An 11,275-nucleotide genomic window follows, 5' to 3' on the forward strand; every position below is an offset into this window, starting at 1 on the left:
TGGGTGTGTAGGAGCATATGCCTGCAGCTCTGGACTCTTGGTGGAGGGAATACCCTGTACTAGACCATCCCTGGCAGGTGTCTATCTAACCTGCTGTTAAATATCTCCAGAGATGGAGATTCCACAACCTCCCTAGGCAACTTATTCCAGTGTTTAACTACCCTGACAGGTAGGAAGTTTTTCCTAATGTCCAACCTAAACCTCCCTTGCTGCAATTTAAGCCCCTTGCTTCTTGTCCTGTCCTCAGAAGCCAAGGAAAACCGTTTTTCTTCCTCCTCCTTATAACACCTTTTTAGATACTTGAAAACTGCTCTCCTGTCCCCTCTCAGGCTACGTCTTGACTATGGGTTTTTGCGGGATACCAGAGGTACCAAATAGTGGAAAAGCCTCTTCCGAAAAAGCGATCAGAAAAAGCGATGCAAATTGCGGAGCGCAGTTTGCATCGCTTTTTCTGCTAAAGCCCCATAGTCTAGACCTAGCCGCAGTCTTCTCTTTTCCAAACTAAATATGCCCAATTCTTTCAGTCTCCCCTCATAGCTTGGGGGTGGGGTTGGGCATCCTAGTGGCTCACCTATAGGCTACACTTTGTTCCACCACAAACTTTGAGGTAAGTATCTTTGAATAGCCAACAGGAGGGCCAGGATCCCAGCCTCGGCAGGTCGTGAGGCAAATATTAAAAGAACAATAGTTATGAAGGGCGGCTTCCTGAGTTTTACCACCTGCCCTGCATTATCCCCCTGTCATCAGAGCGGGAAGGGGGTGTCAGAGGACTCTGCATCCTGTTCCCCCTCCCCCTGCATCCCTCTTCCACAGTCAGATGTGACTTTCAGCCAGGAGGTAGGTGTATGAGCTGACAGGGACACAACGCAGACAGTGTTGCCAGGTGAATGGTTTTCACCTGGACTGTCTGGTATTCAGATCCCTGGTCTGGAAGCCTGGCAGGGACAATTTTCCCCTGCCCCGTCTGGCAGGGTTGGGGGAGTGAGGAGCATAGGTCCATTTAAAGGTGCAGAACCTTTTTTTTTTTTGATCTCCTGGGTTTGGGGGTTTTTTTTTGTTTGTTTGTTTTTTGGCCAACTAAGTTTGCCATGCTTGGGATTTTTGTTGAAAGCATCTGGCAAGCCTAAGTGCAGAACAGACTTCTCAGCATGGAAAAGAGGAACATTCAGTAAAATCCAATTTTGGGAAGGGGGAAGCCAGAGACAGGGCCCTGATTCTGGGCCCCAAGTCAGTCATGACTAAACCACTTACAACAGCCTGGCCCCAATCCCGTCGTAGGTTTGTCTTGCTGCTCAGGGCCAAAGGAGTCCCCGGCCACGTCAACACTGCTTCGGATGCAGTGTAGACGCACCCAACGGGTTCCACCCATGCCAGGGCTTCCCCAGTGTGTTCATGCAGCAGCAAGGGAGCCTCCCTCACACCTCAATTCCCATCAGCCCCTGGTGACTTCCCAGGGACTTACCAGTGCTGGGATCCGGTGAGAGCCGGCCTCAATGTGATTTCCGGGAGCTGGGACCGCACTTCTCTTCCGAGCCGGGTTCCAGAAGTTCCTTGGGAGTCTTGTCTTCTGGGCTGGTCCCCTTCTTGCTGACTGGACTGTGCCCAAAGACGTGAAACCCGTTGTCTTATATAGATGCCAGAGAGAGGGAGGAAAACGCCTCTGACAGGAGAGATGCCAGATTCCCACCCACTATTGCTGCTTTAGCAAAGAGACGTGTGCCAATTGCCTTTTCACAAAAATGGGGTGAGTCTCCTTTAATTGCCGGGTGTTTCCTGGGAGGGGAGAAGGAGAGTCAGGGAGGGGGATAGGAATGAGGGCACCTGCATTCAGCAATTAAAAATCTAGGGCAGGGGTGGGGAATCTAAGGTCCGGGGGCTGGATCTGCCCTCCAAATTGGGTACCCCACACCAGCATCACACAGGGTATGTCTACACTACAAAGTTAATTTGAACTAGCAGCCGTTAGTTCGAATTAACTTTGATAGGCGCTACACACACGAACCGCTAGTTCGAACTAGCTAGTTCGAATTAAGGGCTGTGTAGCCACTTAATTTGAACTAGTGGGAGGCTAGCCCTCCCCAGCTTGCTCTGGTGGCCACTCCGGCCAACACCAGGAAAACTCTTCTGCCCCCCTCCCGGCCCCGGAGCCCTTAAAGGGCCATGGTCTGGCTACAGTGTTTGGGCCCGTTGCAAACCTGCCAGCACCCAGCCAGCAGACTCTGCACCTGCCACCGGATGAGCCAGCCACCCGCTGCCCCCCAGCCCTCCCCCTCTTCCCGGCACCAGGCTGGCGGCTCACAGGAGCCTGCCCGGAGCCGCAAGAGGTGGGCGCCCGCTTGGTCAAGTGCGGAAATCGTGGACCTCATCAAGGTTTGGGGGGAAGCCTCCAATGTCCATGATCTCCGCACTAGCCACAGGAACGTGGCTGTCTACAGCTGCATGGCTGCCAGCCTGGCCGCCAGAGGCCGCCAGCGGAGCCAGGAGCAGGTCTGCTGTAAAATCAAGGACCTGCGGCAGGCTTACTCCCGGGCCTGCCAGCCAGGGGCCGACCCGGAGGCCTGCCCCCACTTTGAGGCCCTGGACTGCATCCTGGGGGCTCACGCCGTCCATGTCCTCTGGGTGGTGATCGACCCCGGGGTAGAGGGACCCGCCCCAGACACGGAGGAGGAGGAGGACGCCGAGAGCCAGGAGCCTGCCGGGAGTCTGCCCAGGACCCAGGACCACAGAGGAACCCCACAGACCACATCACCTGTGTCGTCCGAGGCCAGGGAGGCCTCCACATGTGAGTACCATCATGCTCCCCTTATGTGTACGGGGGAGTGGGGGGAGAGGTAGCCCAGGAACCGTGCGCCTGGGCCTTGCCCACCATGGAGTAGCAGCTGGGTGTCATGCAGGGGCCTTGGCGTTGCAGAGGGGGGCTGGGTTTCACCCACCTTGTCCCCAGGGAGAATTGACCGCTGCTCTTGTTTCACCACAGCCGCAGCACCTGGGACTGCAGGGCGCACCACCCCACCTGCAACAGCCACCCGCACCTGGGCCAGCAGGCGTTCCAGGAATGAGGAGGAGTACCAGCGGCGGCACCTGTGGTTCCTGGAGCACCAGCTCTGCACCCAGGACCACTGGGTCCAGGAGGACCTTCGGCTGCACCAGCAGAGCTTGGAGGCTCTGGAGGAGCAGGGCCGTGCCCTCAGAGGCCACCTCCAGACCCTGGTGGACAGGTTCCTGCCTCCTCCTGCTCCGGCTCCTGCGGCTGCCCAAGCTCTCGCTCCTCCTCCCACCCCTGCTCCTCATCCCACTTCCTCTGCACCCCCGACCCTCCTGCCCCACCCTCCACACCCATTCCCCCCGATGCCCCCGCACCCACACTGCTGCGAGACGGGAGAGCCAGCCAGACCCCCAACCCTGAGCTTTCCCTTCCCTTCCTCCCTTTCCTCCCCTTCCAGCTCCCTCCTCCCAGGTTTCCCCCTCCCCTCTCCCACCTTCATTCCTCCCTCCCCCCCACCCCAGTTATGTAAAATAAAGAGAGATTTTTGTTGGCAAAACAGGTGTCTTTATTTGACATTAGGAAGGGGGGTTAGGGAGGGGAAGGAGGGGAGGGTGGAAGAAGGCCCCAGTGGGGCATGCAGGGAGAGTTCAGTCCTCCTCCTCCACATGAAAGCTCTCCCGCAGGGCTTCCCAGATCCGGACGGCCCCCCGCTGGGCCTCCCGGATGGTGGTGGTGTGGGGCTGAGTGTAGTGTCCAACCATGCGCTCAGCCTCAGCCATCCAGGCTGGCAGGAAAGCCTCCCTCTTTCTTTCGCACAAATTGTGCAGCACACAACATGCTGCCACCACGGGAGGGATATTGTGCTCTGCAAGGTCGAGACGGGTGAGGAGACATCTAAATCGGGCTTTCAGTCGCCTGAAGGCCCCCTCAATCATGATGCGGGCCCTGGTCAGCCTCGCATTGAAGGCCTGGCAGGAGGGGTTGAGGTGCCCCGTGTAGGGCTTCATGAGCAAGGGCTGTAGGGGGTAGGCTGCATCCCCCACCAGGCACACGGGCATGTCCATGTCCCCGACCCTGATTTGGCGGTCGGGGAAAAAGGTCCCGGCCTGCAGCCTCTTGCACACGGAGGAGTTCCGGTACACCCGTGCGTCGTGTGCCTTGCCGGACCAGCCCACAGTAATGTATGTGAACTGTCCCTGGTGGTCACACACGGCCTGCAGGAGCACGGAGAAGTACCCGTTGTGGTTCACGTACTGGGAGGCCTGGTGTTCTGGGGCATGGATGGGGATGTGTGTCCCGTCGATGGCTCCCCCGCCGTTGGGGAAGCCGAGGACGCCGAACCCCCAGATGATGGCATCCGGGTCGGCGAGGCAGACCACCCTGCGGAGCAGCACCCGGTTGATGGCATTGACCACCTGCAGAGAGACACAGCAAACGGCGAATCACTGGGGCGCCCGGGTGGCTGGGAGTGTTCGTGCCCTGGAAGTGCCCCATGCCCCATTCCCAGAAGCACCCCCCAGGCGGCGTGTAGTACGGCCGGGACAGACCGACCCCTCCAGTGCGGGGCACTTTCGCCTCCTCCCCCACGCTCCCCCCATTTTCCCTGGGGCGGCCCATCCCCTCCTTGCAACCCCCTTCCCTCCTGGCCCAGTGGCTGGCAAGTGCCATACCTGCATGAGCACTGCTCTGACGGTGGATCTCCCCATGCCGAACTGGTTCCCGACGGATCGGTAGCTGTCCGGCGTGGAGAGCTTCCAGAGGGCGATGGCCACACGCTTCTGGAGGGGGATGGCGGGCCTCATGCGAGTGTCCCTTCTGCGCAGAGCAGGGGCGAGCCACTCGCAGAGCTCCAGGAAGGTGTCCCTCTTCATCCTGAAGTTCTGGGTCCACTGCCTGTCTCCCCAGCTCTCCAGGACAATGCAGTTCCACCAGTCGGTGCTGGGGTCCAGATGCCAGATGCGGCGGGGCACGCCGGCATCCGGGCATCACTGCGGCTCCTCCACGGCCCCCAGGGAGGCCAGGCGGAGAGGCAGGGGGCTGACGTGCACCAGGTGGTGCCAGGCAGCCTCCAGCCATTGCTGGCAGGCTTGCAGCAGCAAGTCCACAAACTGCACCAGAAACTGCAGGGCGAGCTCTGGCTCCATGTTGTCACCTGTGGCGGCATCCCCAAAGGGAAGCACCGACACAGACGGGTGCAGAGAAAAACGCTTTGCTGTCCCTCGGCGAGGTAGGCAAGCAAGCGGAAAAGCTGAGAAACTCTTCTGCCCCCCTCCCGGCCCCGGAGCCCTTAAAGGGGCACGGGCTGGCTACGGTGCCCGTGCCAGGTGCAAGCCTGCCAGCACCCAGCCAGACAAGTACCCACAAGTCACCTACTACAGGACAGATCCAACAAGGAAAGCTACAGAACGCCACTAGCCATTACCTGGAGCCCCCAGCTCGAACTTCTCCTACAAATCATTAAAGCTCTGCCACCTATCCTAGCTGGCCATCCCTCACTCTCACAGACCCCGAGAGACAGGCCAGTCCTTACTTACAGACAGCCACCCCACCTGAAACAATTACTCACCACCAACTACACACCCCACCACAGAAACACTGGCCCAAAAACCATTGCCAACAACAAACCCCATTGCCAACTCTGTCCACACATCTATCCTTGTGTAGACCTAACCCCGTCAGCCATACCATCAAGGGTTCATTCGTCTGCACCAACTGGACCAAGCCCAACTCAATCATCCCAGCCAGGGCTTTGTCAAGCCGGGATGTAAAAATCTCTAAGGAAGGAGATTCCACCACCACCCTAGGGAACCCATCCCAGTGCATCCCCAGCTTCCTAGGGAAATAGTTTTTCCTAGCATCCAACCTAGAGCTTCTCCATTGCTCCTCATTCTAACATCTGCCACCACTGAGAACAGCCTCTCTCCGTCCATCACTAATGTGATCTATGCCATCATGTGCCAGCAATGTCCCTCTGCCATGGACAAACTGGGCAGTCTCTATGCAAAAGAATAAACAGATTCAAATCAGACATAAAGAAGGGTGACATACAAAAACCAGTAGGGGAGCACTTTAACCTCTCTGGACACACAGTTATTGACTTGCAAGTTGCCATTCTTAGAGGGGGAAAAACCTTCCAAACCAGGTTGCAAGGTGAAATGGTTGAGCTGGAATTCATATGGAAAGCTGACATTGTCAGAGTGGGTGTGAATAGAAATATATAATAGCTCTCTCATTTCAAGAAGCAATTAATTTCCTGTTCAGGTCCTCTCACCTGCTTATCACGGTTGGAGGTGAGCCACATCCACCCTGATTTTATTAGCACCGATGTTACAATCCCATCTGTGTATGTCTTTTCTCACCTTATGCGTCTTCGGAAGTGAGCTGTATTTCACGAAAGCTTATGCCCTAATAAATGTGTTAGTCTTTAAGGTGCCACTGGACTCTTTTTTATCAGATTTTCTACTTCTGTATTTTTCTCAGAAAAAAAAAAGAAATCTTTTACTGACAAATTTCATTCAACTAAAATCACATGGAGCATTTCTGCTCTCTTTTCGGGGATTTAGTACTCGAAAAAAAAGAGCAAGAACATTAAATACCAAACTGAGAGCAGCTCAGGTCTGTAAAAACTGCCCTGTGTGCAGTTAGTGACCTAGGGAAGAGTTTTTTCCATTTATAAATGATACTGGAAGACTTACCTAGTGTTGTCTTGGTCTGTCAGGGCAGGGGGTTGGTGGTGTGGGGGGTGCAGAAGTCAGTGCAGGGCCTTTGGGATGTGGGGGGACAGTGCAGGAGGGTGGGGGCTGCAAGAATGAGGGTTGGTGGGTGAAGAAGGGCTCGGGGCGGGGATGGTCCCAGCCAGCCTTCAGAGGTCTTTTCCCTCCCCCCAGATCTCCTCCAGCTGCCAGGGGCCTTTTCTCTCCCTCCCTCAGGTGCTGTGTCCAGAGGCTGAAAGGGGGAAAATTTTTGAGGCAAGAGACTGTTGGGGAGCCCTGCCTCAACAATAATGTTGTTCCTTGACTACAGAGCAGACCCCGAAAAGCAAACTCCAGGCCTGCATCAAGTCTGGTGTGCTAAAGCACGCAGGCAAGGCAGGGGAGCTGTGCGAGTCAGGAATTGTTTTGCATAACAATGCAGATTAAGCCTGATACAGCAGAGAGTACATCAAAAACATACAACAAGCAACCTTGGACTGCTACTTCTGTTCTGATAAGCAAAAATTACAGAATACAGGCATGAAACTGTTAATTGCGCATATAGTTTTAGCAATATCCAGAGTGGTAGAATGTATTCCAAATATGAGCATAATAGGTGCCTTATACAATACGTAATTACCAATACGTAATCAATTGGTAGAGATGATTAGAATGACCAAGTTGAGCATAAATATAGGTGTAAAACATACAATGGCTGTGTCTAGACTGCATCCCTTTTCTGTAAAACGGATGCAAATTAGACACATCGCAATTGCAAATGAAGCAGGGATTTAAATCCCCCCCGCTTCATTTGCATAAACATGGCTGCCACTTTTTTCTGGCTCGGAGCTTTGCCGGAAAAAAGCACCAGTCTAGACGGGGATCTTTCAGAAAACAAAGCCTTTTCCGAAAGATCCCTTAGTCCCTTATTAAAATATTTTAAGAGGAATAAGGGATCTTTCAGAAAAGGCTTTATTTTCCGAAAGATCCCCGTCTAGACTGGCGCTTTTTTCCGGCAAAGCTCCGAGCCGGAAAAAAGCGGCAGCCGTGTTTATGCAAATGAAGCAGGGGGGATTTAAATCCCCGTTTCATTTGCAGTTGCGATGTGTCTGATTTGCATCCCTTTTACGGAAAAGGGATGCAGTCTAGACACAGCCAATTAGTGGAATGGATGCGGTAAGCGGTCCCCACTACCTTACTCACTGCATTTAAGAAGTTGGTGCCTGTTCCTACCGGCAAATGCATTGTGGATGCCTCTATGCGAGGGACATCCAGTTGTCCTGGCGCAACCAACCCCTGATCTTGCTTTAAGTTAGAAGAGGAAGCTGCCTGCTAAATTGGTGGTCCTAGCTCTAACAGGCTGGGGAATGGACGGGGGAGCATGTGAGGGTGGCAGATGAACAGCAGTGTGCAGAGACCACCCTCTTGCCAGGAGCTGCTGCCAAAGGGGGTGCTTCAGCTAAGTGTGATGCCCCCACCAGCTGCACCTGTCAGGGGAGGACGCAAACCCACTGGGCGATGGGGTAGCTTATGTGGGGCTCCCTCAGCCTCCCCTCTTGAATTTGTTCCACTGCATAAAAACATTCAACCGGTTCTTAAGCAAATGAGAAAACAACTCTGTAGCCTGGTGTCGTGCGTAATCCCAGGAGACGTGGGAGACACAGGATCCTTCCAATCCTCTTGCACCTATGGGTATTTACACACAGCATTTCCCCATTTATGGAGACTGACTGCCTTCATGTGTCCATTTAGGAGTCCTACATGTCCACTTTTTAATGACCCATGAGTTAAGGATTGCTGGCTTTTATAACAAATCGCTCTGGGAGCATTTTGCCGTTGTCCTAGGAGGCTAAAGTGGTCAAATAGCTTTGCTGCGAAGGGATCTGACTTTATAACTTCCTCTTTACTGGTTGGAATACAAATTCACAGCTAAGGTGTGGGAATGAAGGTTGGCTGGTTAGGGCTCCAGTACTGGTTTTTATTGCAAAAAATTAAAGAACAACAAATAGTCTAGCAGTACCTTAGAGACTAACAAAACACATAAATGGTATCATGAGCTTTTGTGAGCACAACCCACTTCTTCAGATACAAGGAGTTCAGGGGTCTGGTTTCCAAATAAACAGGCAAGAAAGAGAGGGGATGGGGAAAAAAAGAAGAGAACTATTGTCAATTTGAATGTCCATGCTAAATGAAGCCAATGGAGCGAGTACAAAGTGCTCTTAAGTACCCAATGTTTGGGTTTTTTATGTCATTAGGATGTTAACGGGTAATCCAGTTAATGTCTTTGGTTAAATCTCTATTGTAGGTTTCAAACTTTCACTGTTTTTATTATCAGAGGAGTAGCCATGTTAGTCTGAATCTGCAAAAGCGACGAGGAGCCCTGTGGCACCTTAGGGTACGTCTAGACTACCGCGTTTTGTCGACAGAAGTTTTGTCGACAGATACTGTCGACAAAACTTCCGTCGACAAAGAGCGTCCAGACACATTGAGTTCTGTCGACAAAGCAAGCTGCTTTGTCGACAGAACTCCGTAGTCTGGACGCAACCACCTTCTGTCGACAGAGTTCTGTCGACAGAAGGTGTTATGCCTCGTAAAATGAGGTTTACCAGCGTCGACAAAACTGCTGAGTTCTGTCGACAGAACTCAGCGGTAGTGTGGACGCTGGTATAGTTTTGTCGACAAAAGTCCACTTTTGTCGACAAAACTAGGTAGTCTACACACACCCTTATAGACTAACCAAAGTGTTGGAGCATAAGCTTTCATGGGCAAAGACCCACTTCATCAGACTGCCATGCATCTGACTAAGTGAGTGTTTACCCACAAAAGCTTTATGCTCCAACACTTCGTTTAGTCTATAAGGTGCCACAGGACTCCTTGCTTTTACTGTTTTTATTGTAGCCTGGAGCAAAACCATTATCCACCCACTCTTAATCCACGCAGCTGATCTAACAACCCTTTATCTTTGCCATTGTAACTCTGGATTAGTGCTTAGAAACTGCAGAACCTCTACTAAAAGACTTCAGCAGACGATCAGCTATGTGACAGGTGGTAATGGAGAGAGTCATTAGGGCTAGCCTGGAGCGATCTTTCTCGCCTGTTTCCTATCACGTCCGCACTTGCACATGGTGGGTGTATACAACACGCAGTCGTACTTATTTTCTGCCAATCAGAGTTTTACACTCCTTGTCTTCCTATCAGCGCTTGGCTTTCCTGGTGAGCCAATCAGCGCTCGCTCGTGCCTATATAAAGATCCGCTGGGCACAGCTTTGTCTTTACTTCTTTTCGTGGAGGCGGTAGGTGAAGGCGAATAGAAAAGGCGCTGTTGGGGGGTGGATCTGGTTGTCTCGATGGCGAGAGCAAAGCAGATTTCTTCGAAGTTATCCACGAGGACTGATTTCTGTAAGAAGAGCGGGGAAAGCGCTTTACCCCTGTCCCTGGAGAAAGCGAAGAAACCCCGCCGTGGTCACCTTGGTCCGCAAGCGCCGCGGCAGAGCCGTCGGTCTCCGAGATCTCCCGAGATGTTGCTTCCTCAACAGCCATTTCGGCGCCTGACCCACGGGTTGGTTCAACGCGCGGAGAGCAGCCGCCTGCGAGTCCAGCCTCCCGCCTACCGCGCCCTGCAAGAAGCCGCGGAAACTTACCTGATGCAGTTGTGCGAGGACTGGCAGCTGTGCGCGCTGCATGCCAAGCGAGTCGCTGTGGGCTCCAGCGATGTGCACCTCGTGCGGTGTCTGCGTGGCGAAAGCGCCTGAGCGGCGTTAATGCGGAGCGAGATGATAGTGACACTTGGGCATGAAGTACTCTCCTATAAGTTTTTTTTTGGGGGGGGGGGGGGGAGGAGAATCCTCACATCTCTTATAAATTCTATTTTCTCAATCAGACGCACTTTTCTGTTTGTACGTGGCAGTGTTTCTGTTTTTCGTTTGTGTCCTGGATTTGCGAGACTATAGAGCAGGGGTAATAAATAATTAAGTTGCGTATTAGGGAGAGGGGGGGATTGATCCGTTTTCTAGAGCACTGTCAAAGGGGACTGAATGAAGTCTGCCTACTCCTGTCCTTTTGGCTCTCCGGCCCTTCCCCCCATCAATTATAATAATCTTACAGGGGTTAGTTTGAAGTAAAATATTTCATGGAATGAGCAAGTAGATACACAAATCTGCTGGAAATACTACACTTCTTCGCACACTTTATGCACGGTGTTGATTTTTCTACCTGCTGTGCTCACGCAAGAACCCATGAACACCCCCTCCTATCTTCCCACCATGCGTTCCTGTACGGATTCCCGTAGATTAACTGCTGTGCTGTTACCCCCACGGGACCGTTCAAAATGCTCCGCCCTACATTCTATTGTGTAGTTTGTTGGTGTGGTAGTGATAGTAAAAGTTGGTTTCAGCCTTGTGATATTCACACATCATCCAACTATTAGACAATGGATCAAAATTTTGGATCTGAGAATCAGCGATAGCAATATTGTATTTTTTTCAGATGAGGCGGGGAATTAAGGGGAAATATATACTAGAAAATCAGTCAAGGGGGACGTTGTGATTTTTTTTATTGTCCCATTATTAAGAGAATTAAGGAGAAAATACACCCTAGA

General features: G+C 52.6%; 1 protein-coding gene and 1 long non-coding RNA gene across 2 annotated transcripts; both read left to right on the forward strand.

Moving 5' to 3' along the window:
- The first annotated feature begins 1,631 nt into the window (after positions 1–1,631).
- LOC142823279 (uncharacterized) lies at positions 1,632–3,479 on the forward strand. The gene is made up of 3 exons (XR_012898552.1): positions 1,632–1,744; positions 2,642–2,782; positions 2,978–3,479. It is a non-coding gene; the product is annotated as an uncharacterized LOC142823279 (long non-coding RNA).
- A 6,546-nt stretch (positions 3,480–10,025) lies between these two features.
- Positions 10,026–10,430, forward strand: LOC142823091 (uncharacterized). Its single transcript, XM_075913382.1, has one exon. The coding sequence runs from the start codon at positions 10,026–10,028 to the stop codon at positions 10,428–10,430; it is 405 nt and encodes a 134-aa protein (XP_075769497.1).
- The last annotated feature ends 845 nt before the right edge of the window (positions 10,431–11,275 follow it).

Source organism: Pelodiscus sinensis, chromosome 32, assembly GCF_049634645.1.
Source record: "Pelodiscus sinensis isolate JC-2024 chromosome 32, ASM4963464v1, whole genome shotgun sequence".
Classification (NCBI taxonomy): domain Eukaryota; kingdom Metazoa; phylum Chordata; order Testudines; family Trionychidae; genus Pelodiscus; species Pelodiscus sinensis.